The 27,931-nt window shown below is 43.5% G+C and overlaps 1 protein-coding gene across 11 annotated transcripts in view; it reads left to right on the forward strand.

The window, feature by feature from the left end:
- PDE1C (phosphodiesterase 1C) overlaps positions 1 to 27,931 on the forward strand; it is a 548,714-nt gene that overhangs the window by 236,680 nt on the left and 284,103 nt on the right. The window contains exon 1 of one of the 11 annotated variants that reach the window (XM_045004975.1): positions 24,079 to 24,799. The exons of 9 other annotated variants lie outside the window; for them this stretch is intronic. In XM_045004975.1, coding sequence (XP_044860910.1) covers positions 24,699 to 24,799 — 101 coding nt within the window. In that variant the 5' untranslated portion in view covers positions 24,079 to 24,698. Of the gene's footprint in view, positions 1 to 24,078; positions 24,800 to 27,931 lie in introns of those variants that run through there. One more of the 11 variants, XM_045004977.1, reaches the window with a different exon arrangement.

Raw genomic sequence — 27,931 nt, forward strand, 5'->3', positions numbered from 1 at the left:
GTCATGCAGCTGGAATCTGGGGCCAGCACCAGCCACTGGACAGCTGGAACTGGGGACTAGAGGCCAACCGAAGCTCTGTGGCTGGCACCAGGATACAGCACCTGCTGCCCCATGGCCAGAGCCAGGGGTTGGTGCCCAAAGCCCTGTGGTTGAAGCCTGCTGCCATGCAGCTGGGGCTGGGGGTCATCAGCGCCTGTGGCCAGCATCTGCCATTGCATGGCTGGAGCCTGGGACTGGAGCCAGGAGCCAGAACCTGCTGCCACGCAGCTGGAACCAGAGACGGAGGCTGCAGCCCCATAGCTGGAGGCCAAGCCTGTGTGGCCAGAGGGGGGAGGGGTGTCAGTACCCGCTGCCCCGCGGTTGGAGCCTAGCCTAGCCTAGCGGTTGGAGCCTAGGCCAAGCTCCTGAAGTCCCAGTGCTGGACCCTACCGCCCAAACCACGTCCCCACAAGATGGGTCAAGAACTCACCTTGCTCCTGCAGCATTGTGCCCCACCTCTCTCCAGTGCATCCAGGAGCAACCAGGAGGGAGGGGGAAGGGCCGATGCTTTGCCCACCCCCCCTCATCACCACCCAGGAGACTGTCATGACTGCATTTGAGAAACGTTGCCCTGGTCATTAACTAATTGGACATTGAAGAGTTCATATCATTGAACATCTCCAAATTCAGTAGGTGTGGTGCACTGCGTTGCTTTCTTCTCATTCTTCAAATCAGTGTAAAGCAATTTCCAATGCACTGAAGGCATTGGAATGTGAAGAGATGTCAATTTGTTCTTCATTAAAAACAAACAAACAAAAAAAACCCCACACACCATAACAAAAGGGATGTGTTTTTCTGTCTGGAGAAAAATAATCTCTTTAACTGGTCATTCATAAGATTGATGCTTGGAAAATCATCTAGATTCTACTGTATATGCGTTAAGTGTTTATTATTATGATGTGTATACATTAGGATAGTATGTGATCATGTAATTAAAGACTGTCTTTTCCACTGGACCTTTGTATGTTCCAGTGCACAGGATGGATGTTGCTCAGGGAATGAATGATGAGGGTAGTGGGGTGTTGTTGTTTTTTTGTTTTTTTAAAAATGAGGCCATTGTCTGTAGGACCCCTCCCTCAGTTGTTGCAGATGTTGGAAGGTGAGAGGTGAATGAAGCAGGAGAGACTGCAGGAAGAGAATGGATGGTCTCCTGGCTATGGAAATTGACTACCATCCTGGATTCTATTCCTGTCCCTACCGTAGACTTTCTATGTGATGCTGGAAAGTTACTTAATACAAACTTTCCCAAGTGATCTTTGTGTTCCTTATTATCTGGGTGCCTGATTTAAGACACCAGGAACCAGATTTTCAGAAGTACTGAGTGCTCACAGCTGCAAGTAAAATCTGTTGGAGTTGTGCTTTGAACATAGAAAGTGTTATAGAAATGCTAAGAGCTCTGAAAAATCATGGCCTGGGTATCTGAAGTTTTAACCCCACAATTAACAGACAGTATTGTCATTAATCTTACCGTGCCCTAGATTCTAACCTATAAAATAGGGATAAATAATTCCACCTTATCTCACAGGTAGAGCTGGTTGAAATTTTTTGTTTGAAACTTTTTTCTTATGAAAAATGGCCTTTTTGTCAAAATGTAAATTTCAGCAAGAAATAATGGTTTTCTATAGTTTTTTTTTGCGTTTTTTTTGGTTGAAAAACTAATTTTTTCTGTTTTCAGTCTCCAAAAAACAATTTTCAGCCTAACCCCCAAATTTTTAAGTTTGAGTGAATTATTTATTATTACGATTTGTTTTTATTTTGCCATTTTTCATTTTTTGCTTAAAACTCAATTAAAAAAAAATTATGAAAATTTAAACATTTTTCATGTTAATTTTTTGGGGAGAACAAAACACATTTTCCCCAACCATATCTACTCACACATGTGTTGTGAAGATGAATTCTTTAATAATTGTGAAGCATGCAGGTACTATAGTGATGAGCACCACAGAAGGGCCCATGAGAAAATTTAATAATTCTGCCTTCAGTGCAGGGAAAGGACAGTAGGAAAAAATTGAATGTGATCATACAATTAAATCAAAATGCAGTTGCAAAAGGATAGAAAATTGTATGGGCCACTTTTATTTCTAGCATTTCTTAATTTTGTAGTGCTTGACTCTTCAACCATAACATTATTTTAACGTCATGGGATTTTGGAGGGATGGGGGGGCAGGAGGAAGTGATAGGTAGTAGTAATCTACATACAAATAGACAATATTAAAAATTATATTTATACAAACACGCATATAACTTACTGCTCAATGTGTATTGGGTGTCCAGTTCTGTGCCAGATCCACAGAGGATGGATGTGAGTCTCTTACAGCTCTCAGGTTGGCTCTTTAGTTCAACCTATAGAGAGTTATAATTCTCTATATATTTATATATAAGTTAAATAATTGCACAGATGGGTTCAACCGACATATAGAAAAATGATCATTCCAGATTAGATCAACAGTTAAAGCCATGGTAACTCAAAAGCAATAATAATCCTCAGTACTGAAATATTATGGTGGCAGATGCTTGGTACACTTAAATCAAACATTTACCAAAGAGTCAGTTGATTGCTGCAGGTCATATATTTATAAAAATGGAGGTAATGGAGGGAAGAAAACACTGATTAAAGCACAAGGAGCCGATGCGACTTCTGTTTTGTTGTACATATAGTTTTGGCAGGGGTGTATTTTTTATTTATTATTACATTTTGCTAGTTGTCTGAGGAAAGGGCTATACCACATAATCAAGGTCTCTATTAATTGGTGAGTCTGTCCTAAAGGACAACAATATATTTAGGAAAGTGTTTTACTTTCCTAATTAGGGCAATTTTAAGAATATATTTTATTAATTTTTGTTGAGGTAAATAAAGTACATTCCCCGCATACTTCTCAGGCATGCTCTAGATATGTAATTCCATGTGGTACTCATGGAATGTACAGTAAATTGTTTTATATCATCCTGAAATAATTCTGTTTGAACGCTAATGGATTTTTAAATGTTACCTCAGTTTTGTATTCCTTATAAATCATCTCTCTCCCGTCCCTCTCTCCCTAATCTGAGAATTCTTGTTTACCTCAAAGATGGAGCTTTCTGTCAGTTTTTGGTAGGATATTTATATTTATAGAGCTGACAAAGGGTGAAGCCAAAACCAAGATGCTTTTAGGGCACTTGTGTCAAAGTTCACCATCCAATAGTGCCTATGTTTATATGGGCACGTAGGTTAGTTGAGAAGCTACTGCATATTTTCTGTTTGTTGCTTTGCCCCAAACCTGCAATTCACAGGTACATTGCTGTGACTGCATGGAACCCCACTGAAGTCAATTAGGCACAGGAAAATTGCAGGATCAAAGCTATGATATTATTTTCCAGCAATAATAATATTATTCATAATGATGATAAAGTGGCTCTGTACCTAGGTATCTGTTAAGCACTGCAACATGATGTGGGGTGCAATAAATATAGCATCTTCATAAATCCACTAGTTGCAAAATGAGAGATGGTGACGTGGGTAGGGAAAGACACAAATGATGAGACTGAGAGTTGGAGATGAAGGAGAACTGTACCTGCTGTGCAAGCAGCAGTTATATTCCAAATGATGACTTGGGAGAAGTACCTGTTTTACTAGGAAAAAAAAACAAAAAAAAACCCTTTTGTAGTGATAGTCAGGATAGCCCATTTCAAACAGTTGACAAAAAGGTGTGAGTAACAGTAGGGGAAACATTAGCATGGTCGGGGAGAATAGTTTTTACTATGTGTAATGACCCATCCACTAGTTTTTACTTTGTGTAATGACCCATCCACTCCCAAGACTGTGCCACTACAAAAGGTTTTTTTTTGTTTTTCTCCTGTTGATGATAGCCCACCTTAATTGATTAGTCTCGTTAGAGTTGGTATGGCAACACTCATTTTTTTCATGTTCTCTGTGTATATATATCTTCCTACTGTATTTTCCACTGCATGCATCCAATGAAATGGGCTTTAGCCCACGAAAACTTATGCCCAAATAAACTTGTTCGTCTCTAAGTTGCCACAAGGACTCCTCATTCTTTTTGCTGATACAGACTAACATGGCTACCACTCTGAAACCTGTTTTACTAGTGCTTGATTTGGCCTAAAGTGTCACTGTTCTAATTTTCAGCTGTTCGCAATTTCCAGTCCTGCCAAATAAAATGCCACAAGGCGGTGGCAAACATTAAAGGCCGTATAGCAACTTGTAAATTGTTTGTTTGTGATTTTAGTGAAGTGTGCCTGGGGCAGTTGAGGATATCCTTTGGAGGGGAGAACAGCTTGATTTTTTAGCTATAATGCAAATACCTTAGAGTATAACACATTAAATAGTAACACAAGGACTTTATTCTGAAGTCAGTGGGAATTTTACCAGCATGTGGACCGAGGTTTTAGAAGAATGGAAAATAAGAAAATGGTGTTTGTGAAAACTCTCGTCCAAAGGGAAGCTTTTTCTAAGAACTGTAATGTTCAGTTTTAGGGTTTCATTTACATTAATCATCAGTGTGTGAGTTTTGATCATGGTTAGACAAGTGTGTTTTCTCTACAGAATTCAGATGAAAGGAAAATAACCAGCTGTACACATCTGGGTAGTCTATCCAATGACATGTTTCAGTAAGTGGTGACCTTCCAGTCTAATTACACAAGTCTCCATAGAGAGAAATATTGCTGTAAAACATATTGGTCAATGGAACAGTATTCCCTGACTCTGTTTGTATACATGATTTAATTTCATTGCAGAAGGAGGGAGAGGGAGTGAGTTGCCAACAAAGTCTGTTCCATCAGCTGCTCCTGATGCTGCTACTTACAGTGGCCTAAAAGCTTCTTCTTTTAACATTCTGTGGTGTTGGTGCTGCCAGGCTGTCTTGAGAATTGGGTCAAATCCTTGGCGATCAAGAGGAGGAAAAGCTATTTCTATGGTGGATAGGTCAGAGTTGCTGACGCTGGAGGTCACTAGACTGTACTTTTCACATGACTTCTCAGGCCCACCACTTCTCTCTACCTCTCATCCTTGTCAGATAGTTTTACTCTGTGTGTGTGTGTGTATTTATATAGCCCAAGTGTAAAAGATAGCTGCTGTGCTTGGGGACGGGCGGGGATAGTATTTCACTATGAAATAACTAGTTTTACCTGCATGCATTTTTACCTTGCTTTCAGAGTTATTTGTCTTATTGCTGATAAGGGTTTCCTGACCTTTTCCCTATCACATATTAGCTTAGATTTTGGGGGATGTCCCTTGCCCCTGTTTAGTAGGAAAAGCCTTCAGGGCTTGGGGAAGCATGGTCTTTGAACAGATTCTGGAGTCCTTATCCCCTCCACACATGCAGCAGGAGCAGCTGTTGGGGAGGAGGAAATAGCAGCTTATGCTGAAGAACCAGAGCTTTGTTGCCACCCTTCCCACACAAATATGGGCTCCCCAGTGGCAGAGATCCAAGCCAGTTGGCTCCGATCCCCTTTAGGTGTCAAGCTGAGTCCTTTTCACAACACATAGTAGACGAACTGCTTATTTTCCCCTTCAGAAGGAGTTAGGGACAGTTCCAGGCTATGGGGGCGTGTTAGGGAAGGAGCCGCTACACTGGATCACCAAAGATTCTTGATGAGAGCAGTAGGAAGCTGATGCTTCCTGCTTTGGACAGCAGTGATGATATCTGTTGGTGCCGTTACCGATTTGCAAGGGTGCTAACATACTTGGTGTTGGTTTTATGACTTTAGGTGGTCAGAAAAATGCCTTAAAATTGACTAATTTAAGGTCAGAGTCTGGTCCCATGAGCACAGCTTTGAATCAAAGGGTTTTGTGTGAGAGAAATACTTTGTATGAGGCTAGTGGAGGGGATTGAATCCCAGCTTTTCCCACCCCTCCACAACTCAGTAGTGGGAGATGGTGCATCAGTGCTGCCTGCATTTGGACGCACTACCACTTCCTTATAGGCCAAACCTCTTGATGCTGAGGGCTGAACATACTATTTCAGTCAATTGGGGAGATCTTCTGTTGTGTTCAGCTTAAGCAGGTTTATTTAGCTGTGCTGGCTCCTACACCTCCCTCCCTGCAACACTTAGTACTGGGGCTGTGTCAGGAGCAGGGAGCAGGGCCGGCTCCAGACCCCAGCGCGCCAAGCGCACGCTTGGGGCAGTGTCCCGCGGGAGGGAGGCAGGCGGCTCCGGCGGACCTCCCGCAGGCATGCCTGCGGAAGGTCCGCTGGTCCCGCGGCGCCGGTGGACCTCCCGCAGACGTGCCTGCGGAAGGTCCGCTGGTCCCGCAGCGCCGGTGGACCTCCCGCAGACGTGCCTGCGGAGGGGCCGCTGGTCCCGCGGCTCCGGTGGAGCATCCGCAGGCATGCCTGCGGGAGGTCCACCGGAGCCACGGGACCAGTGGACCCTCTGCAGGCACGTCTGCGAGAGGTCCACCGGCGCCGCGGAACCGGCGACCGGCAGAGCGCCCCCCGCGGCGTGCCGCCCTGCTTCAGGCGGCGGAAATCCTAGAGCCGCCCCTGGCAGGGAGAGAGCTTGATTGGAGTGTACCACTACCAGCCCATTTCCTGCTGGCAAAAGATATAACAGCCTCCCTGGCTGTGTTGGTTTTTCCCCCACTCTCCTCTCCTGGGATTTCGTGCATGGTGGGCACAAGTAAGGGAAGCAAATGCTTGCTAAATGCTCTCCTAGGTCATACAGAACAAAACTAGCTCCTATCCTGCTCTCCTTGGGCTTCATACAGCCTGGCAATAATCAAGCAACGGAGCAATCAGAGTTGTTTTTCTGACATCCTCTGCAAAGCAGCAGGTGGCTGGCAAAGAAGCCACTGAGCAGATGCAGCAGGTTTGGGACAGCAGTTGCCCAGAGTGCTCCTAGCTCCAGTACTGTGTTTACAATGGCACCAGTAGCAGTAGGTTGTTGGGCCCACGTTCAGAAGGGGCCCTGGCCTGCTCTGCTTGTGTTGCACTCTGACTCCGCTGTCCGTACTTGTAGGCAGGCTGCGGGTGTGTGCACCTGGCGTCGTCTTCACTGTGCATGCGCAGAGTGATTCAGGACAAAGAATCAGCAGCACAGTTGAGAAACTTTTTTTAAAAAGGGCCTGGCTGGCCTAGGGCTCCTCTCTGCCCCCTGGCTGACCTCCAGTGCAGCTCTGGCTCCGAGCAGTCTCTGCTGCCCACCAGCTGCGGAGCCTCACCTGCCTCCCCAGAGCCAAGCCACCTGGGACCGGTGCAGAAACCGGTGCAGTCTCGGCCAGTTGGGGTAGAGGGAACAGTGTGGGGGGCTTTGTTGGGCCCCTCCAGGCAAGTGGGTCCTGAGGGAGCCTGGCCTGGGCAGGCACTGCTCCTCCTCTGGCACTGCTCCCGAGGGGCCAGACCGGAGCAATTCCTCACCCTGGAACTAGTCCTGACCGCACTGCTGGCTCAGCCCAGCAATCACCTCCCAGCAGGGCTGATGAGTGCAGCCGGGGGGGCAGGGCGTGGGGGAGTGGGTCTCTGGGGCGCCTGCAGGAGTGCTGGGCTGTGCGGGGGTGCTGGGCAGTGGGGAAGGTTTGTGTTTTGGGGTACTAGGCAGTGGAGGGCCTGTCAAGGGGGCGCTGGGTGGTGGGAGAGGTGTGTGTTGGGGTGTTGGGCAGTGTGGGGTCCGTAGGTGCTGTGTAGTTGTGGTGGTGGGGTTGTGGGGAAGGACCCTGGGCTGTGAGGGGTGGGGGAAGATCTGTGTGTTGGGGCACTAGGGAGTGGGGGTTTTGTGTAGGGTGCTGGGCAGGGGTGGTGGTATGCAGGGTGCTGTGCACTTGTGGTAGTGGGGGGCTCTAGGTGGGGGGGAAGCTGGGCATAGCGGATCTGGGGGGCGCTGGGCATAGGAGTCTGGGGGGTGTCTCTATGCAGGGGGCACTCGGCATAGGGGTCTGTGGGGGGGTCTTTAGGCAAGGGACACTGGGCATAGGAAGTCGGAGGTGGTTGGGTGGGGGGGCTGTGTGGTGTGGCACAGACCCCCCCCCCCGCCCCGAGTGGAAGGGGCACACTGGCAGCACAGGGCCGGGTGGGCCAGTGTGCATCTGGCGGCTGCCGGTTTGTAAACAGTGCCCTCGCACTGGGGGGCTGGGCATCATGGGGCCACCCCCACCATGGTGTGCCTCATTGCCCCTGGCCGGCCCCTTGCTCTAGGTACTGACCTTCACGTGCCATGCTCCATTTCCCCCATGGAGGCCCACAAATACGTTTGGCACTGGGCCCACGAAAGGTTAATTTGGCTCTGCCTTGCTCATGTCAGAGCTGCTGCAGGAGAAGCAGTGGAAAGCAGTTGGGGAAGTGGATCCCCCTACCTCTTGCTATATATGATGGGTCTGATTCAAACAATTCAGTTTAAAAAGCACAGGTTGGTTTTAAATTCATAATAAAATGCAAATGTTCTTCTTAACATGGTTGCTTTCAAAGGTCATAAATTCATCGCCATGACTATAGACTCTACCAGTCTGCAGTGTACTTACTTACTCTTTTCTTCACATGGTTATGATCTGGTGTATCTGAGAGGTTCCTCCATCCATGTTGCCCTGGAGAGATTCAGTGCATCATCACTCCTTGGTTGCAGAGGGGTGCTGAGGTGTCTCTACTTCCTGTCACCCCATTCTGTGGCAACATGCCAGCCACTCTTCTTCATGATGGTCCCCAGGTGTATTCCGCACATGGGTATGAATGCACACCGTGTGCCTGAGTCCAGAAACTTTCAGTAAGCAATGTCCATTGCTCCACAAGTTCAGTTGGTCTCCTTGTGCTCCACATCAAGAATATAAAGGGCTGTGCGATTTGAGCTGGAATCCTCTGTGTCCGTTTTGATCTTCCTTTATTGTGTTCTTATGAATACAATTTGTAAATAGTTTTTAATAGGTTAGTATTTTAGTGTTTTTATAGTTAGCATAGTTGGTTTAGTTCTCTCTGCCCCAGGGAGCTTCTCTCTCCAAATAGGGACTATGCCAAGAGTTCTGGGGTTCAAGAACTATCTCCCCTGCCTCTGTTTCTTTTCCATCAGTGATCACCACCACCACTGCCTTTATTACCTTGAGGAGTCTCATATCACCACCAAGTGCAACATCTACTGGTCCTTCCCTCCTCAAACTCTTGAAGGATGAGAGCTCCATCTGCAGAAGTACCTCATGGAGTAGGCTATGAAACACCATTCAGATTCAGGCTGGCGAGACCCCCCCTGTACAGTGGCCTCAGATGGTGAGTGGTGCCCTTCTGAGCATGAGCTATGTAGTCGAAGCAAAAACTCTTAAGCCTAAGAAACCCTCTCATGAGAGTAGGGAACATGAACAGAGGCATAAGGACAGATCTCCATACAGATATTCCTCTAAGAGAGAGGATCCCTCCCTATCTTGGTCAAAGTTGGGTGAGTCCTTGTGTGTGGGTCCCAAAGACTAAGGTCTGCATAAGCCTTCTGTCCCAGAAGGAAAGGCATGAAGAAAGAAGGATCTGACAGAATCATCTCTGGGTCTTCCCAAGAAACCTAATGAGCTGTATGCAGTGGTTCTGTCTGAGAGTTCAGTGCTGGGATCCCATCTGACGGCTCCAACATTTTCCATGTGGGAAAACACTAGACCTTTAGATGACCTGGATCTGCCAGTATCTTTGTCTGGAACTTCCCAAACATGAAGGAGGACTGAAGCCTTTACCTCATTGGAGGATATCTTCTCTCTGTCCAACCCACAATCTTCCTTGCTATCAGGTCTGGCTCTTCTTAGGACATCTCTGTGCCTGGGAAAACCACCTGGTGGGAAGAGTATACTTCCCTATTATGTCCACAACCTGGAATATACTCCCACCAGTACTGTTGGCAGTACTGTCAGTAGAACAAGTCTATCATATCATGAAGTGAATCACAAGCCCCAGATGAGGTTTCCCCCCAGGGGAAACAAACCCAGTCATAGTCCAAGGAAGGTATTGGAACCATCTGCCTCCCTCCAAATATGGCTACCCAAGGAATTGCTGGTACCCAATACCTTGGGGCCCTCCTCCAGTTGATCCTTACTGGTCTTACAGGGGTCTGGGAGATCCATACTGCAGGCACCATGGATCCATGTGGGGATCACACTGACTCTCCTCTCCCTGCCAATACCAACTGGCTCTGTCAGGATTTGTGGAGGAGGAGATTGAGCCAGATCCGCCAGTTGTGCTGGGTATGTCATCCTCCTCACCAGATAAGGCAATTGCTCCATCATCTCTCTTCACCCAGTGACCACAAGCAGTACTAGGAATTGTTGCAGTGGATGGCAACTGAGTTCCAGATATCTGTCAAAGAGCTCCAGGACACACAACAGGACCTACTAGACATGTTCCAACTCTATAGCTCTTTGAGGGTAGCCCTTCCCGTCAACTAAGCCATTTTGGAACCTACCAGACCCCTGCTCCTACTCTGGAAAGAGCTGAGAAATTATATTCGTGTCAGCTAAAGGGGCAGAGTTTTTATTCACTCATCTGGCGCCAACTGCTTAGTGGTGTAAGCTGCTACATAAAGGTCCACAGTGCAGAACTCCAAGACTGCCCCAACTGACAATGGTGCTAAACACCTCAACCTTTTGGATAGGAAAGTATTCTCATCAGCCAGTCTCCAATTCAGAGTTGCTAACTGCCAGACGTTGTTAGCAAAATAAGATTTCCTGAATTATGCCAAATTTGCAGACTTTAAAGACAGACTTCCCCAGGAAGACAAGGCCCAGTTCCAAGCCCGTATTGATGAAGGCAGGCTGGTGGCCAAGACATCACTTCAAGCAGCAGTAGACACAGCCAATACTGCCTCTAGAGCCAGAGTTGTAGTCATGAGATACGAGTCATGGCTGCAGTCTTGAGGGTGCCCCAGGGAGAATACCATCAAGGACCTTCCCTTTGATGAGTCTAAATGAGTCTAACATCTTTAATGAAAAGACTGACAAGTCTTTACACAATCCACACAGTTTAAAAGACTCTAAGATAACTCTCTGCTACCTGGGGTTTTACACCCATGTCCAAAGGGGAAACATCACAAGCAACCCTATAGGCCCAGACCTTCTCCTCAGACAGTCTATCATCAATGCCCATATGAACCCCCAAGTAAGAAGCAGAGGGTTCAGAGACCCAGATATATGATTACTTCTACCACCACAACCACCACCCAGCTTCTCCAACAATCCAAAGGATTCTTTATTGGTAAGCATGAGGACCACTTACCAATATTGATGCCATGCCTCCTTCCCCGCCCCCCAAACCTTTGATTGCTGCCTTACCCACTTTGCTCTCAACTACAGACAAGTGGGTACTAGACATCATCCCCCAGGGCTATGTAATCGAGTTTCTTACTTCCCCACCACAAACCCCCTTCCCAGCCCCTGTTCAGGGACCACTCTCATGAGGTTCTTTGTCAAGAGATAAATTTTCTTCTCCAGAAAGGCACCGTAGAACCGGTGCCACCTCCAACATCAGAGCAAGCGGCTCTATACCCTATATTTCTTTGTCCCCAAGAAATCTGGTGGATGGAGAAAGACTCTTACCCTATGCTAACTGAAAGTATTCATTCAAAAATTAAAATACATCACATTGGCATCAATAATCTCTTCTCTGGAAGAGGGCATTTGGTTCATGGCCCTCAACATGAAAGATACTTACTTTCATATAGACATTCACCCATCCAACAGGTGGTTCCTCAGATTCCTCACTGGAGACAGGACCACTTCCAATTCAGAGTTCTTCTATTCAGGGTATTTACAGCATCCAGGGTCTTCACAAAAATCCTTTCAGTAGTGGCATCTTGGAGAGACAAAATGGTTTCACCATCTGTCCATATCTTGACAACTGGCTCTTGACTTACAAATCCAGCAGGGGAAGTCCAGTTGGCGACAGCTTTCCTGCTCCATCTTCTATCTTCCCTGGGATTCTGCGTCAACTGTGAAAAGTCTACTTTGACATCTACAAAGTCCATAGACTTCATGTGAGGAACCCTAGATTCAACTATAGCAAGAGACTATCTTTCCACTGAGAGATTCCGCATCATGAGTGATCTAATGAAACATAGTCACTCTCAGACCACAGTCAGGATTTGCCTTATCCTCCTTGGTCACATTGCCTCATGCACCCATATTATACCATTTACCAGGCTCCATCTCCACTGTCTATAAACCTGGCTTCAGTACATGTACTCACCAGAAAAAAGATAACGTTGATACCAAAGTAATAATTCCAAACCAGGTTTTGACCTCTCTCACCTAGTGGACAACTCTGTAGAAAGTTAGGGTGGGAATTCCTTTCTTCAGACTTACACCCGAGGCAACTATAGTCACAGGCACCTCCTTATGCGGAGCTCATGTGAACAATCACACTGCAGAAGGTACCTGGAACTCTTGGGAGGCCAAGATGCACACTCACTTACTGGAATTAAGGGTGGTACCTCATGTCTGCAATGCATTCCTCCCACTCATCTGATCCCACCATATCCAAGTAATGTCAGACAATATAATGACTGTCTTCTATACAAACAGGCAGGGGGGAGAACAGATCCCTCTCTCTATGTGTAGAGACAATTGACCTCTGGAACTGGTATATATGATATCACATAACACTCTCAGCAGTATACCTTTTGAGGCGCATAAAACTCCCTAGCAGCCTGTCTCAGCAGACATTTTTCAACAGATCATGTGGTCTTCAACCAATGTGGAATACCATGCTAGGATCTCTTTGCCTCACAAGGAAACAGTGTCTCTGGGCCAAAGTTTGAAGAGTGACATCCTTTTGTTATCCTGGACAGACTGCCTCAGATATGCGTTCCCTACCATCCTACTGATACCACAAGTCCTGCAAAAGATCTGCCATGACAGGGCTCGAGTCATCCTCCTCATGCACAACTATCCCAGTCAGTTCCAGTTCTCCGACTCCCTGAAGATTTAAATCTGTCCATCCGTTGTTATCTTATCACTTCCGGATCTGCTTATGCAACACAGTGGCATGATTAAGCATCCCAACCCAGGACCACTACAACTCAAGGCCTGGTGTTCGGATGGACATCAGAAGGAGAGTGCTCGTGTTCAATAGTGAGTCACTCCATCCTCAACCAGAGCAGGAAGGATTCTAGCAGGAAAAGTTTTTCAGCCAAATGGAAGTGTTTCTCCTGTTGATCACCACAACACCTGTTATCTCCAGAGTCCTCTGGTGTTCCTGTTACCCTAGATTGCCTACTTACCCTTAAGACATCTGGTGTCTCAATCAGTTTGCAATGGGTCCATCTGGCAGCAAATCCTCTGATCGAGCACTGTACTATCTTCACTCATCCTATGATGACTAGATTCTTGAAAGGACTTATCAGATCTCTTCCATCCCTGGTGAAGCCAGCACCTCAAGGGACTCAACCTTTTTCAGTTCTCACCAAGCCTCCTTTTCAACCATTAGCCACCTGTACTTTGTCCTGTCTCTTGCTGAAAGTTGCTTTCCTAGTCGCCATTACAGAGGCAAGATGGGTGAGGTAATATCTTTTATTGGACTGACTTCTTTTGGTGAGAAACAAGCTTTCCAACTTACACGGAGCTCTTCTTCAGGTTCTGAAGAAGCTTGAAAGCTTGTCTCTCTCACCAACAGAAGTTGGTCCAGTAAGAGAGATTACCTCCTCCATCTTGTGTCTCTAATATCCTGGGACCAACATGGCTATAACAAAATAGTCACCATTACATCAGCCAGGAGGTGGGTGAGCTTGGAGCAGACCCACCATATGCCACCTTTCATAAAGAGAAGGTCTGTCTTCTCCTCTACCCAAAATTCATCCCTAAAGTAATTTTGGAGTTTCATATTAATGAAGCCATTCAGTATGTTTTTCAAAACTGCATGCCTCCTTTGAGGCTTCATTCCCTAGAGATGTGATGGGCCCTGGCCTTTTATGTGCAGTGAACAAAAGCAATTAGAAAAATACGTAGACTTTTTACTACCATAACAGAGAGATCTTATCCACTCAGAGGCTCTCTAAATGTTTCTGAATCTGTGTCATCTTTTGCTACCAGTTAGCTCATATTTCTCTCCCTCTTCCTCCCCCACTGGAGGACGTGAGAACTCATTCCACCAGAGTGTAAGTCACCTCTACGGCATATTTGTGAGAGTACCTTTACTAGAAATATGTAGGATGATCACCTGGAGCTCCTTACACACCTTTGCAAGACACTATGCTTTGCATAGCCGTGGGGACGGCAGTATTACAGACAACCATGACATCTGCATCCTTGCACCAATGTACTGTGTGACTGCTGCTTACTAATCTCCCACATGTGGAGTATACATAGGGACTATCATTTGAAGAAGAAATGGAGGCTACTTGCCTTTAACTGGATGTGTGGTCCCTCTCTATATTCCATTACCCACTCTCTATCCCCATCCGCCAGATTCCTAGTAAGATAAGGAACTGGAGAGGCATCAATCTGCACTGCCTTTTGTAGTCTCAGTTTGGAGCATGAGGAGAATAACTGCACCTTTGTGGTCCAACAGACACTGCTTACTAAAAATGTCTGGACACCGGCTCCTCATGCTCAAGCGTACCTGTGTGTGAAATACAGATAGGGGCCACACATCTCAAAGAACCCCCAGTTAGAGACAAGTAACTTCCTTTATCTGCTGCATTTGGGGCCTTTCAGAGCTACATGGTTAGCTGCTGGGTTTCTTCCTGTATAAAATAGAGCTACTTTATTATAATGAGAAAAAACAATAAAAAGCTATACAGAGAGAAAGTTAAAGTTGCATAGTTAATCATTGTGGTGAGGAAACGGCAGCACGGGATGCTTAGCCTTAATTTTGACTTTGCAAGTGTGTACAATCTTGAATTACATGACCACATGAAATTTCTCGGGTAATACAATAAAAAGTATCTCATAATTTGGTTTCCCACAGCCTTACTCGATACATATTGTAAGGTGAGCTGGGAATGAGATAGGCCTATGAGGGATGCTGTCTGCTGTACAGGGAATGAGGCAAGGTGAAGATTGAGGTCTGGTTTAGAAATGCTTTTCATACCCTCTCATTTTCTAGCATATATTGATGACTGACAAGTGGTATGTATTAAAATAGATTAAAGCTGGCCAACTGAGAGCTCTCAAAATGTGATTGTAAATGTGGACTCATCATTGAACACGTGTGTTCCTTGTAGGGTCTTGCAGGGACTGGTTCTTGTCCCTACACTATTAAACATTTTTATTAATGACCTGGAAGAAAACATAAAATCATCACTAAAGAAGTTTGAAATGGACACACAAATTGGGGGTGTGGTAAATAATGAAGCGGACTGGTCACTGATTCAGAACAATCAGGATTGCTTGGTAAACAGGGTGCAAGCAAACAATATGGATTTTAATGTGGCTGAATGTAAATCTATACCTCTAGGAGCAAAGAACATAGGCCATACTTTCAGGATGGGGGACTCAATTCTGGGAAGCAGTGACTCCGAAAAAGATTTGGGGTTTGTGGTGGATAATCAGCTGAGCATGAGCGCCTAGTGTAGTGCTGTGGCCAAAAGAGCTAATGTGATCCTGGGATACATAAACTGGGGAATCTCGAGTACGAGTAAAAAGGTTATTTTACCTCTGTATTTGGCACTGGTGTAACTGCTGCTGGAATACTGTGTCCCATTCTGGTGTCTGCAATTCAAGAAGGGTGTTGATAAACTGGAGAGAGGCAGAGCAGACCACAAGAATGAAAGGGTCAGAAAACTTACCTCATAGTGATAGACTCAAGGAGCTCAATCTATTTAGTTTAACAAAGAGACGATTTGAAAGATTATTGTTTGTTATTTGTATGACAAACATAGGATCGAGCAGAGTACATTTCTGGTGTAGGGGGCAGCATCAGTCTGTGTAATGATGAGTGATTTGGATGTACTGGTAACATGCAAACAGGCAAGGACATCCACACCCCCAGTTCTCAGTTAATATAATTAGTGGTAAGTGAACCTTGAACAGTCTGAGCTGGACTTCATTTTGGATAAGTTCAGATATTCATCCAACTCTTCTGTCTGAAAAGTCTGTGAGAACAGTCTGTTTCATGAGACAGAGGATTTCTAGCTCTTCTGCTTCCAGCTGGAAATATTGCAAGAAAGTTGTCCAAATATTTCAGAGCCTCAGAAAATAGTTTGACTGGAACTTCATGAAGTGTTTGCTTAGGAAAAAAAATAAGCTAAAGCTCAGGGAGTTTTTTTATTTAACTCTCCATTCTAATGACAAGTAAGTTTATTTAATTAATTCCGTTTGTTTACCCCTTGAATTTCACCTACTTACTGTAATGATGCTTCATAGCACCAATTCCAACCATCAGGCTCTGCTCAGTTTTCATTGTCTGAGGATTTTGTAAAGCTCCCTTTTCCCTAGCCATCAGCTCTCTATCATCCCGCCTTCCTTCTACTTCCATGCATAGTAAAATAATTTTTAAGCCTCCCTAAAATAGGTTTTTCAAAGTGCTCTTCAGATTGACAGTGCTTTTTGTAATGCATCAAAGTGCCATTACTGTGAATGAATCTGAATCTTCATTTATGAAGATTCTCATGGAGTTGATGCAGTGATGTGAGTTTATAATAACAATATAAGTGTCATCTTCCTGGAAATTTAGTTTTTGATGAGTATCACAGTAGTTATAGGAATGAAGAAGGATCTGAGCAGAGACTTCTTCTAAATCTGTTTTCAATGGAGTTGAGCAAGTAAGGCTCAGCCAGGTCAGACGTCAAAGCAGACCAGCCTTGATGAAACTACTACACAATGGAATTTGACAAACAACCTGTTGCTAGGGCTGTTTGAAATTTTTCATCAAAACTGACTTTTGGCCAAAAATTGAGTTTTTGATTAAACACAATTTTTCACAAGCATCTGCATTCTGCTGAAGATTTGGACTTTTCATTAAAAAACAAACAACATCACCAGAACACCTGACAACTGAAAATTTTGATTCAGAAATATTGCAGTTCAGGTTGCTCATGGTCCCATTCCTATGTGCGAGGTTCTGTGGCTGATTGTCATTTCCCATGATGGGACTGCACTAGGAACTCTCATGATGCATCACTGTGCCTCAGATAGAGAGGAAACCATGGTGCATCATGGGAGATATAGTCTGGCCACAGTGCCTAGCTCAGAGAGGAGAATGAAGGCATGAGGTACTTGAACTACAATTCCCAGGAGGCACCAGAGTAGCATTTCTGAATCAAAATTTTCAGTTTTAAACCACCAGTTTTTGGGCAACATTTTTTGGTCAAAAATTTTTGGCTTTTGATTTTTTTGCTGAAAAGCTGAAATTTTCTGCAGAGAGAGAAATATTTTTTCAGCTAGCTCTACCTGTTACATATTTGTTTTTTGCTGCACATCTTTATAAAGTCTCATGGGCTATGAAAGAAATGGTGGTACTGTAGCTTGAGTATTTTGCTGTCTCCGTGCATGACAGAATGGAATTGACCTTTTCTTAAAGCTCAGCTTTTACAGGGGTTATAATCCCATGGGTTCTGAAGTCAGTGCAGGATAGTTAATGAGTTAGTTTTTGCATTAGATGCAGGAATGGTTTTTGGTAAATTCATCTAGTTTTAATAAACTCATAGAATTTGGAATTAGAACAGAGATTTGAGACCATGGGCCTGCATTATGCCTGTGTAAATCCACTGACAACAGCATCCATTCACACTGCTGTAACTGATAACTTTAATCAGTCTTCATTTCATGAGAGACAGTTTATCAGACATCTGCTATCCATGATCTTCTCGATTAAACTGTACCTTAGATATCTGAACTATCATTTCAATTTTTTACTTTCAACAATGTTTACAATTTCTGTGAAGATTGTTTCTTTTCCACCCAGTGATAGGGGCTGAATCAAGTGCATGTAATTCTGTTCACGTGTCATCTATCTTGTTCGGAGGCCGAAGCAAATATACTGAATCGCTTTGAGTCCTCATGCTGAATGTCACACTCTCCTGAGTGACTGCATGTGTGTGCACAGGTACAGCATAGTTGGTTGGAGCCCGTGCAGCATTGCAGCCACCATAGAAGTGCACTGCAGTGCACACCCAACTGTTAGGACCCATAATATGCACCCTCCAAAGCCTTGCTGAAAATTTGTCATGTAGTGTACTTCAGAGTTCACGTGAGGTTTTATTTGACTGAGCACTAATCCTTTCTGAAGGTGAGTAAGAAATACCAGTAGGTCAATTTTTGCTGCATCTGCCAAATGATGGTCAGACACTCCACATGAACATAACTCGTTGGTATAATTCTCCATCTTGTGGCTGAACTTGTGACTGTATTTTTGCAACTTACATGCTGCCATGGACCCTGGCATGGAACTTGGACCCTCTTACATCTCATGCACCATCTTGCCTCAGCGAGCTAAAGAAAGCTTCCCCTTTACTCCGCCCATAAACGTCATTCAGTTGGAGGTTACTCCTGCACACTGTATATCAGTATGAAGATAAAGCAAGTTAGAGGATATGTTAATATTGGTTTTTTTTTTTAGAAAAGGTTCATAATGTTTACAGCCATAATCATTGTCTTGGAATTTCCTACAAAGCTAAGCATATGCTATTTATATGGTGCAATTTGACAGGGTAACAGCTTACTTAAGAAAGCAAGCAAGAAAGAAGCACCAAACTTAAGCGCAAGTAGTTGTAATAATATCTTTCAGTTAAGTGTGCTCTGAAGTTTCCCCAAGTGATTTATAAACAGACAGATATTTTATATAGTAATTATACCACCCACCACTGAAATGCAGCTTCCCATTTGACACAACAGCTATTTAATAGTGCATAGCAACTCTTTAAAACAGAAGTGAAGAAGATTATTATATCCAAGGGAAACTGCAGGAAGAGTTTAGATAGATTTTGCCCATGATCCCCACGTTAATACCTCTACTCTTGAGGAAAATTGCCATGAGATTTTGAATAATGTCAAGAGGTTAAGCCTCAGTTTTATGTCTCCTGTGAAAAACAGTGTCTCCAACAGCATATAAGTATGTTGGCCAGTACTGTCTTAGAGAAAAGAGAGCCACCTGTGGAATTGTTAACACTGCTGCTTCCTGCAACACCTGCGTTTTCCCTAGGTGTGTTCCATCTCAACCCCACTTCCTTCTGCCTCCCTTGTGAGACCTCGTGGATCATGGATAGCTCGTCGTTGACATAAGATTGGGGCTTGGACATAGTTCAGATCTGAATGAATGCTGAAGTGCAGAAAGGTTAGAACTGAAGGTTCCTAACGCTTCGCAATCATGCTTGCACCCTGAGAACTGAAACTCTGTAAATAAATAAATATTTTCACATTCCATTTCACTGTTTTTCTGTCTCGTGGTAAGAAGTCCAATATAAACCACCCTTTTCTTTCTTCTCTTGGCTCTTTAGAAGAGTTTCCTTGCACCCCTAGCCACCTAATATCTTGGCATGATTTGCTGCTTATGCAACTTTCATGGTATCCCAAAAGCCTACATCCGAGTCCTCCAGGTTTGCAGGCTGCAGCCCTAGAGCACCTAACTGCTGGCTGAGCCTACAGAAGCCTCACAGATGGAACGTGCTCTTCCATGCACCACAATTACAAGATTACTGTTAATAAAAGTTCACACTGCAGGGAAAGATTTTCATGTGGAAGCTTTCCCTCCCATTCACGGTGGCATAACATCCCTGTGGCAACTACAGCAGTTGCTGAATTAGTAACAGGAAAAAAAATGTAATGTATCTTTAAGTGTTGCTGATACAATTTAACATCACGAAACATGAAGAGCCTGCATAATTTAACCAGCTAGCCTGTTCAGCTCACCAGCAATTGCTCCACAGACCACCAGTTATCAATGGATTGCAATTTGTGCACAACTGCTTTAGATTAATAGTAGAAAAGGTTCCACCTCCCATCCCCTGGAGCATTTCTGTGGCTAGCAGGATTTTGTTTTAATTATTTCCTCCTCTGTAAAAAAATAAATGCAATTATACTCTTTTTGTGGAAAAGTATTTCACCTTGCACAAGCTTTGTATTTAATGGTTAAGTCTTATTCATTCCATTATACAGATGGGCAAGCTGAGACACACAGGTTAAGCGACTTGACCAAGGCTACAGAGGGTCTGATTGTGTGAAGTGCTAATCACTTGCTGTGAGATATAAATACCTCCATAGAATGTCCTGAAACCTAATGGAATTGGAAGTTTGCCAGAATAACTAAGGATTCTGACTTCCAGTCCCCTGCTTACTGCAATTCCGTGCTGCACTTGATTAGTAGTTTTATATTTTCATATTACAGGGGGAGAAAGCTATCACATATTTTAGGTGATTGCTTTTTTAAGGTATGCACAGAAAAAATATTTTGTTTTATAATCATGTAGGGTCTGTTTTTCTTAGGTTCTTCCGTACTTGAACTTCTGTACCAAACACTAACCAAGGAGGGAAAATACAAACAGAGAATGCTAGATCCTCCTGCTAGTAGCTTTATTTACTTTAACTGAGTTGTGCTCCTCTCTACAGTCACACCAGGGGCCTGCTCCCTGATCCTAAGTTACATGCTACTGCACTAAATCAAATAGGGGCAGAAAGCCACCTTACCAGCAGCTGCATCTTCAGTGATGCTTTCCTGCTCACCACCTCTGTGTCAAGCAGATAAACTTGTGCCTTTAGTCTCAACTTCCTTCAGCTAAATGTCTCAAATGCAGAAGTGTTTCTCTTTGGCATGAGCCGCATCCTTGTACACATTCCCAGCTCCTCTATGTCTCTTGTCTCAGACCTTCCATTGCCCCCCACAGCCTGTAATGCTGGCATCACTCAACATTGTACTTTTCCTCCCTCATCTCAGGTATCTGCATATCACGTCTGTGTACCATTGCCTGTTGGTACCTTTGCTTTAATTCTTCCTCTGCCGAAATGCTCATCTCTTCCTTCGCTGCTACTTATCATGGGTCTTGCAACTCCCTTTCAATCTAATACTCAATTCCCTTCATAGTGAAAACCTCGTTTGACTTCAGCGGGATTTTTGCCTCAGAAAGGATTTCTCATTTGGACCCTACAGCTGCCCCTAGTTTTTGTACCCTTAATATTATTATTGCAATAGAACCCATGCAATTCAGCCATATAGGAAGACACAGTCCCTGCACTAAAGAGTTATAATCTTAAAGACCTCCAAAGATAAAAATGTACTGAAACAATACTCCATTGGCCTCATTATCCAGCACTCCATCCACTGAGGTGCAAGGTAGCCGAAAATTAAGAGCAACCCAATATTACCATTCACAATAGGATTCAATTCAAAATCGCCCTAGTCCTTAACCTGCGTGGACATGCCCCAGCCAGCTACATAGGGCTCATCTCTCTTTCTACTCTTCCCTGCTTCCTCTATTTGTCTCACAGGCTGTGGAGCGATTGGGGGCACCACCTGAACAGCGGTGTGACACCTCATGCCAGGTTGCAACACCACTCACTCAAATTTGGAGGGGGTGGGTGTGCGGGCTCACAGGCCGGGGGGTCGTCATGCTGGTGCTGGGGAAGCATCTGAGAGACAAGGAGGGAGGAGTGGGGGGGAGGGAAGGGACAAATCTATGGGGCCTCCAACTTTAAATGGTACTCTACAGTCTTTGATTTATCTTGTATCTTCCTTCTGTATGTCTCTCCTCAAAATCTTGGCCCCCATGCTAGGGCCATCTTCTGTGCAGCTTTTGTCATCTGGAGCAACATTCCTATACCTCTCATCTGTATCTCTCTCTCCACATCATTTTAAATCTCAGCTGAGGATGATATTTTTTTGCTTTCTTCCTGACCTACCTCTTTCTCTGTTCCTCTGCTGTTCATATCTGTACTATAATGTGTTTTAGGATACCATTTGTATGGGAAATAATTAAAGGTCAGGGGTTTAAAGTAGATGCTCTGTCAGTTCCTTTAGAAATTTTTCTGACCTGTCTTGTACCTGAGGTAGATGTATAAGATCCCTTAGCCACACATCTTATCGTACCATGTTATTACTCTTAAGAGGTAAGTTTTGATGTATATATTATTCCTAAATTGAAATTGATATTCCTCTTACTTAAAGAAAAATACTTCTCTGTAGGGTGGATGGTTGATGGCTCCATGGTTATGCTTCACTGTTCAGGTGATGATACTTTGTAGTAAATGGAACTTAATATGGGGTTCTTCTATAAAGATGAAGTGAGCAAATGTAACCCTAAAGCTCTTTCAATAAAATGAAAAGTAATTTTAAAAAAGCATAAAGTACAGAAAGCTGTGGGGACAGGGACTTTTGGTCTTCCAAGCATCTTAGGAAATGATACTGTAGACTATATGCCCCCAGATACTTTTGTCTATGTGAGTTTAACTCCCTATGCCTGCATTTGTCTTTGTTTCTGCAAAGCCTCAGGAGCCAGCACCTGGGAGACCTGTGCAAATAGGATTCTTATAGCAAAATGTGAATGTGTCTGCTAATTGAGCACCAAAATGTATACATGACTGCCTTAAATTATGCACTCTGCACTTTGAAATTAAATCTACAAAGGGCCCAATGTTCAAAGGTACAGCACACACGTTGGACAGGTGATGGGTAAAAGAAAGTAGTAACAATATGTAGCACTGTTCACCAGCAGATCTTAATGTTTACAAAGGAAGCCGGCATCATTATGCCCGTTTTACAGATGGGGAAACTGAGCATAAGGCGGAGAAGTGACTTGCCCAAGGTCATCCATTAGGCCAGAGGCAGAACAGGGAATAGAACCAAAGTCTGACTCCCAGTCCTGTGCTCTGTCCCCTAGACCATGCTGCATTCATGTAGTTAAAAGTCTAATAAGACAAAGGCTTGCAATTAATTTACTTGGATTTATTTCTAGAGAACAGAGCTGAGCGTGTGGGGATGAGAGGAAGAATATCATTGTATTTAAAATGACACTATCACATTTTTGCTATTTTGAAAGAAAGCAAAACATTTTGTGGTTTCATCTCAAACCTTTTTATTTATTGACTTTTTTTTAACTGGTGAAAACTTCCCTTTACCTTAGTGAATGTTCTTCGTCAGTATTCCTAAATATGAAAAGCAGCCTTGAATATAAAGAAGTGGGGCATGCAATTTGCAAAATTAATAGTGAAACAAATCAAATTCATACCATGAATCATGCACCATACAGACCTCTACAACTATGCTGAATTCCACTGACTCCAGTGGGACTCCATATAGGTATAAGAATCTGTCCTTTCATATCAGATAACAGGATATGGGCCCAGGAAGGAAAGCCAAATGTTACTCTGCTCAGATGGGGTTTGATGGAAGACAATGGAACTAGTTGCATGACAAGGAAGGGCTACTCATGTGAACAAGAGTTTTTAGAATTGGGCTCATTAGTGAATAGATCATGTTTCATGCCACAAATTACTTAGGGTAACTGATAGATTTGTACAGCTGTAACAGAGAGGCATAGTCAGCAAACGGATTTTCAGAGGTTGCTTTTTCACCCACTGTAGGGTTGGTTTCTCAAAGGACACCAGACAGCGGCTGCAATATGTGACAGAACATGCTGAGTCTTATGGTGCAAAGTTTTAAAAATAATTTTCACCCTACTCCAGCTGCACATGTCAAATAAACAGAATGAAAAATGCAAGCATAGATACATTGGTGGAGACTTCAGAACTGGCTAATATTGCTTCTCTTGGAGAAAGTTAGAATAGTTACTGTTTGGATTATGATAAGGTTATTTTGGTTCATATAAATATTGTTGTTTATGTACCAGTACTAGTTATTGTTGCTTACATTACTGGAGGGGAGACATGTTTATTATTAATGTTTGCACTGGACTTGATATATCTTCAGCGAAGGACTTCCCTTGTCCTCTGGTTTTGTTCCTTGGTTACTGGCTTTATTTATTTATTTTCAATTAATTTTGCCCAAGTTGAAGCCCTGCTGCGTGTTCGTCCTATTGCTCGCTCATGAAAGCCCGCTGGCTGCACTCAGAAGTGAGTTGTGCAATTTACTTCCTTTAATTTTCATTCCCTTTCGTTACAGCCAACCTTTCTCCAGCTGACTGCTCTCTCACTCTGCATGCCTGTGTGTGTGTGTGTGTGTGTGTGTGTGTGAGAGAGAGAGAGAGAGAGAGAGAGAAACATTGCCCGGGCTATGCTGACAGACGACTTTTTCCTCAGTTGTCAGTTTTCTTGTCTGTCAGCAGAGCTGCTGGTAAGTGGAAGAAAACAAGGGAGGGGATGAGACTGAAATGAAAGAGAAGGAGAAGGAGGACCAGCACTGGAGGGAATGAGGGCTGCCTTTCACAGCACGGTGGAGTGAGGACACACAGGGTCCAGCGAATAGGGAAGCAGAGAATCAGGAACTGTACAACTGCCAATACTCCCCAGTCTTTCATCAGACAGCTCAATTGTCAGCAAGGGTTCCCCCGCCCCTCCTTGCTAAAGATCGTTCAGCTGGCATTACTGATTGTATCCTTGGCTTATTGTAAAAAAATCTGTGATGGCTTTCAATCTGGAGATCAGCCTCTAATCCCCTCCATCAGACTCAGGACCATGGCATATTGCCACAGCTACCCTCAGTGTACACCTGGAGTTCTTGCTGTCTACACACACTTCCTCTAATTGAAGGGAGAGGTGTATATGTGTGTGGGGGAAGTGTTTGTAAAAATGCTTGCTGCTCCTGGTCACTGTTAAAGGTGGAGTGTGTGCATGTGTGGGGGGTGGTGTCCTACTCTCTGAGCTTTAACCAAAGTGATAACCTGCAGCTATGGAGTCACCAACTAAGGAAATTGAAGAATTTGAGAGCAACTCTCTGAAATATCTACAGCCGGAACAAATTGAGAAAATCTGGCTTCGTCTGCGAGGATTGTAAGTAGTACTCTTTCTTATCCCTCTTCCTTCTCTCTATTTCCTACCATTGTTGTAAAATAATTATTGTGACAGTTTATAGTTCATTTCATTTGTGTACCTTTAAAATAACCCAAGAGTTTCCACACCTGCTCTCTGTAAATACAGTGACTTGCACTTACTTATCACAAAAGAACAGTTTGCTTCCTTAAATGCGCTGAATCTGGTTGCTACAGAACTAACGTTTCCCAATGAGGGTGCTGAAGTGTCATTAGAAGAGGCATTGTAAATAACAGTTATCAAGATATTAATTATTTTGCTTGCTATAGTAGAATAGCTTCAGTATACACAAAGTGACACTTAATTCAAAGCCTAGGCATTTTTAAGGTTGTTGATAAACATAGATAGATTAAGAAGACATTCTTTTTGCTGTTTGTACACCAGTTCCAGAACTAAACAGGTTAATATAAACAAATGGGGAAGAAGGTGCAGTTTGAAAACATTTCTAGTAGCAGTTATAATGGCAGGAAATCCATGTTCTTTTATTAAGATTCATACATGCAGGTCAGATTGTGTTTATTAATTTATACATCTGTGGTAAGCACAGAAGAGGTATGTTCACTAAAGAAAGGTGCTGTGATGGATCAGAAGTAAAATTAGACAATCCAGAGTGGTTATATAGACAGGATCTTTCGTCCTCCTTGTATGTATTAAAGTGCATACCACTTACTGGCTCCTCAGTTTCTGATGAAGCCTAAAAAAGTTACCATAATAAGCTGCATCTGTCCAGATGTTCAGAAATGATTTTCTTTTCATCCTCACATGTTGGAATTATAAATTTCTTCCCTCTGAGGAGAGGGCCAAAGAAACATATATGAAGTAGTCTAACAACTAAAAACTTAAGAGTCCAAGTTAGCAATATTTTGTGTGTGCCATGATGTCATATTTTATAAATAACATCCAGTACTTCTGTAAGAGTTTTAATGGCTTAGAAGTCGTACATGAATATGTATTTCTCTCAAGGCTTCACTCCAGAAAGCCTGTTTTATGAAGAAGCTAAATCAAACTAGATGACAGCTGTCTCGTAACCATTCCAAATAGAATAGCTATACAGAACCAAACCTCTCATTTTCAAGTCTCTGCACCATGTTGTATAATTACTAGTTTATGAATTTATGGCTAAATGTAATAATAGCTGCATTCTGATTCAGACTACACCTGATGTTCAAATCTGTGCCTAAATCTTCCAGAGCATTGTTGTTCAATAGAAGTCTGACAAACAGATTCTAATCTCATTTTACACCCTTGCAAATTGGGTACCTGCATTAACTTCAAAGAAGTTATCACAGATGCACAATGATCAGAATCATGCTGTGTTATGTACGTTATGTGCGCTCTGCTAGTATACTCGCCTTGTGTGTGCATAAGAACTATATACTGTGCGTCCACAAAATACACGTTTATCTTGTGAGTTTCATGATCTCTCTTCCTGTAGGAAACAATGTATTGTAAGATAGCCTTCCTTGCTTTCCTGTAAAATGTCTCACTGTAAGACAATACATTTCAGCTTTCCAATTGTGTTACTCTGATTAAGACTTCAGAAGTGTTTCCATTTCCATTTGTCATGTTTGAGAGTTTAGCATGTGAAAAAAATTGGCACACACTGTTTCACACCAGAAGTGTTCTTGTTTTTTCCATATGTGTGGGGCTAATTTTCAAAGCAAAGATGTGGCTATTTTATATATTTTACAACTATACAAGGGCTTTCATCTCCAGAGATTGAACAGCACTTTATAAACCATATGCTGTGATAAATGTAGGAATCTATTCTTCCACCTCTGGAATGCAGACACCCTTATAATGCTGGAGCTTTTTCATAGACACAAACTCTACAAAACAGAGTAAGGCAGAACATGAAACAGAATACTGCCAGTTGAAACTGCCCTAGGAATTTTAGGTTGGCAGTGTAATTACCCAAATTGGGAATTTGATCATGACACATCTCATGTGAAAAGGGCCACGGGATCATTAATGATCACGGGTGCTCAGGGTTCAGTTTTACATCTCAGTCTCATTGGAAAGACAGCACCTGCAGCCACACAGTACCCCCTAACACCATATGGAGTATTTACTCAGTAGTGACTCAGTGGGCAGACCAACATACTGAATCACCACCTAGATTTTCCTAGGAGGTCTGGCTAAATACTAACCATATCTGAGCTTGCTTAGCTTTGACAAGATCAAAGCCTAAGGTGGCATGGGGCTAGTACACTGTATTTTAAATTAATTGGTTTTAGACCACCGTATCTTAGAATATTCTCTGCTTAAATAAGGGGCAAACCCTGTCCCTGATGAGGGTCCCTGTGGACCGTACTTAGTGCAGTTCTGCTGTGCAAGATAGGCAGGCTTTGTGAGAGGCATGCACAGGGTGTGCACTGCCAGGGAGCTGTGGAGAACTCTGAGGTAGTGTTTAAGGGGCAGGTTTCGGAGGGTTTGGGATTAGGGGATTTACTGCAGTTTGAATTATTTGGTCTTCTGCTCCAGGGCCGTCCAGAGAATTCAGGGGGCCTGGGGCAAAGAGAATTCAGGGGGCCCCTTCTATAAAAAAAATTGCAATACTATATTCTCCTGGGGGCCCTTGCGGGGCCCACGGCAAATTGCCCCACTTGCTCCCCTCCACAGGCACCCCTGGGAAAAATAAACCTTCTGCATTTCGGCACAAACCCAGTTTTGAGAAAACTTCTTTACAAGGTATCACTGGTTCTCAGCATCAGCTAGTGCTAAAAGGCACTAAAGCTCATTAAAAGGGTTGGACAAATATTTTCCATCAAAACTTTTTCTGGATCGAAAACTAGGGGGTTTTAAAAAGCAGAAAAAAATCACGGACAATGTCTGCTTTCCTTCAAAATTTGTTGTGGTTTTTTTAATTGAAAAGCTGAAATTAGTCTGCCAAAGCCTGAATATGGTTTGAGGTTTCAGAAATGTGTGGCCAAATATTTGCTGCTTACTGTATTTGATTGTTTAAAGAAACAATAAAAAAAATTCTGCTTAAAAAAATCCAAAACTTTTGAACCACCTCAGCTTGTAACCAAACACCTGAGCCCATCCAGGCAGAGATTTTTCCAGGTTTCTGATACTCTGCTGGCTTCCTTG

Source organism: Mauremys mutica, chromosome 2 (genome assembly GCF_020497125.1).
Source record: "Mauremys mutica isolate MM-2020 ecotype Southern chromosome 2, ASM2049712v1, whole genome shotgun sequence".
Classification (NCBI taxonomy): Eukaryota; Metazoa; Chordata; order Testudines; family Geoemydidae; genus Mauremys; species Mauremys mutica.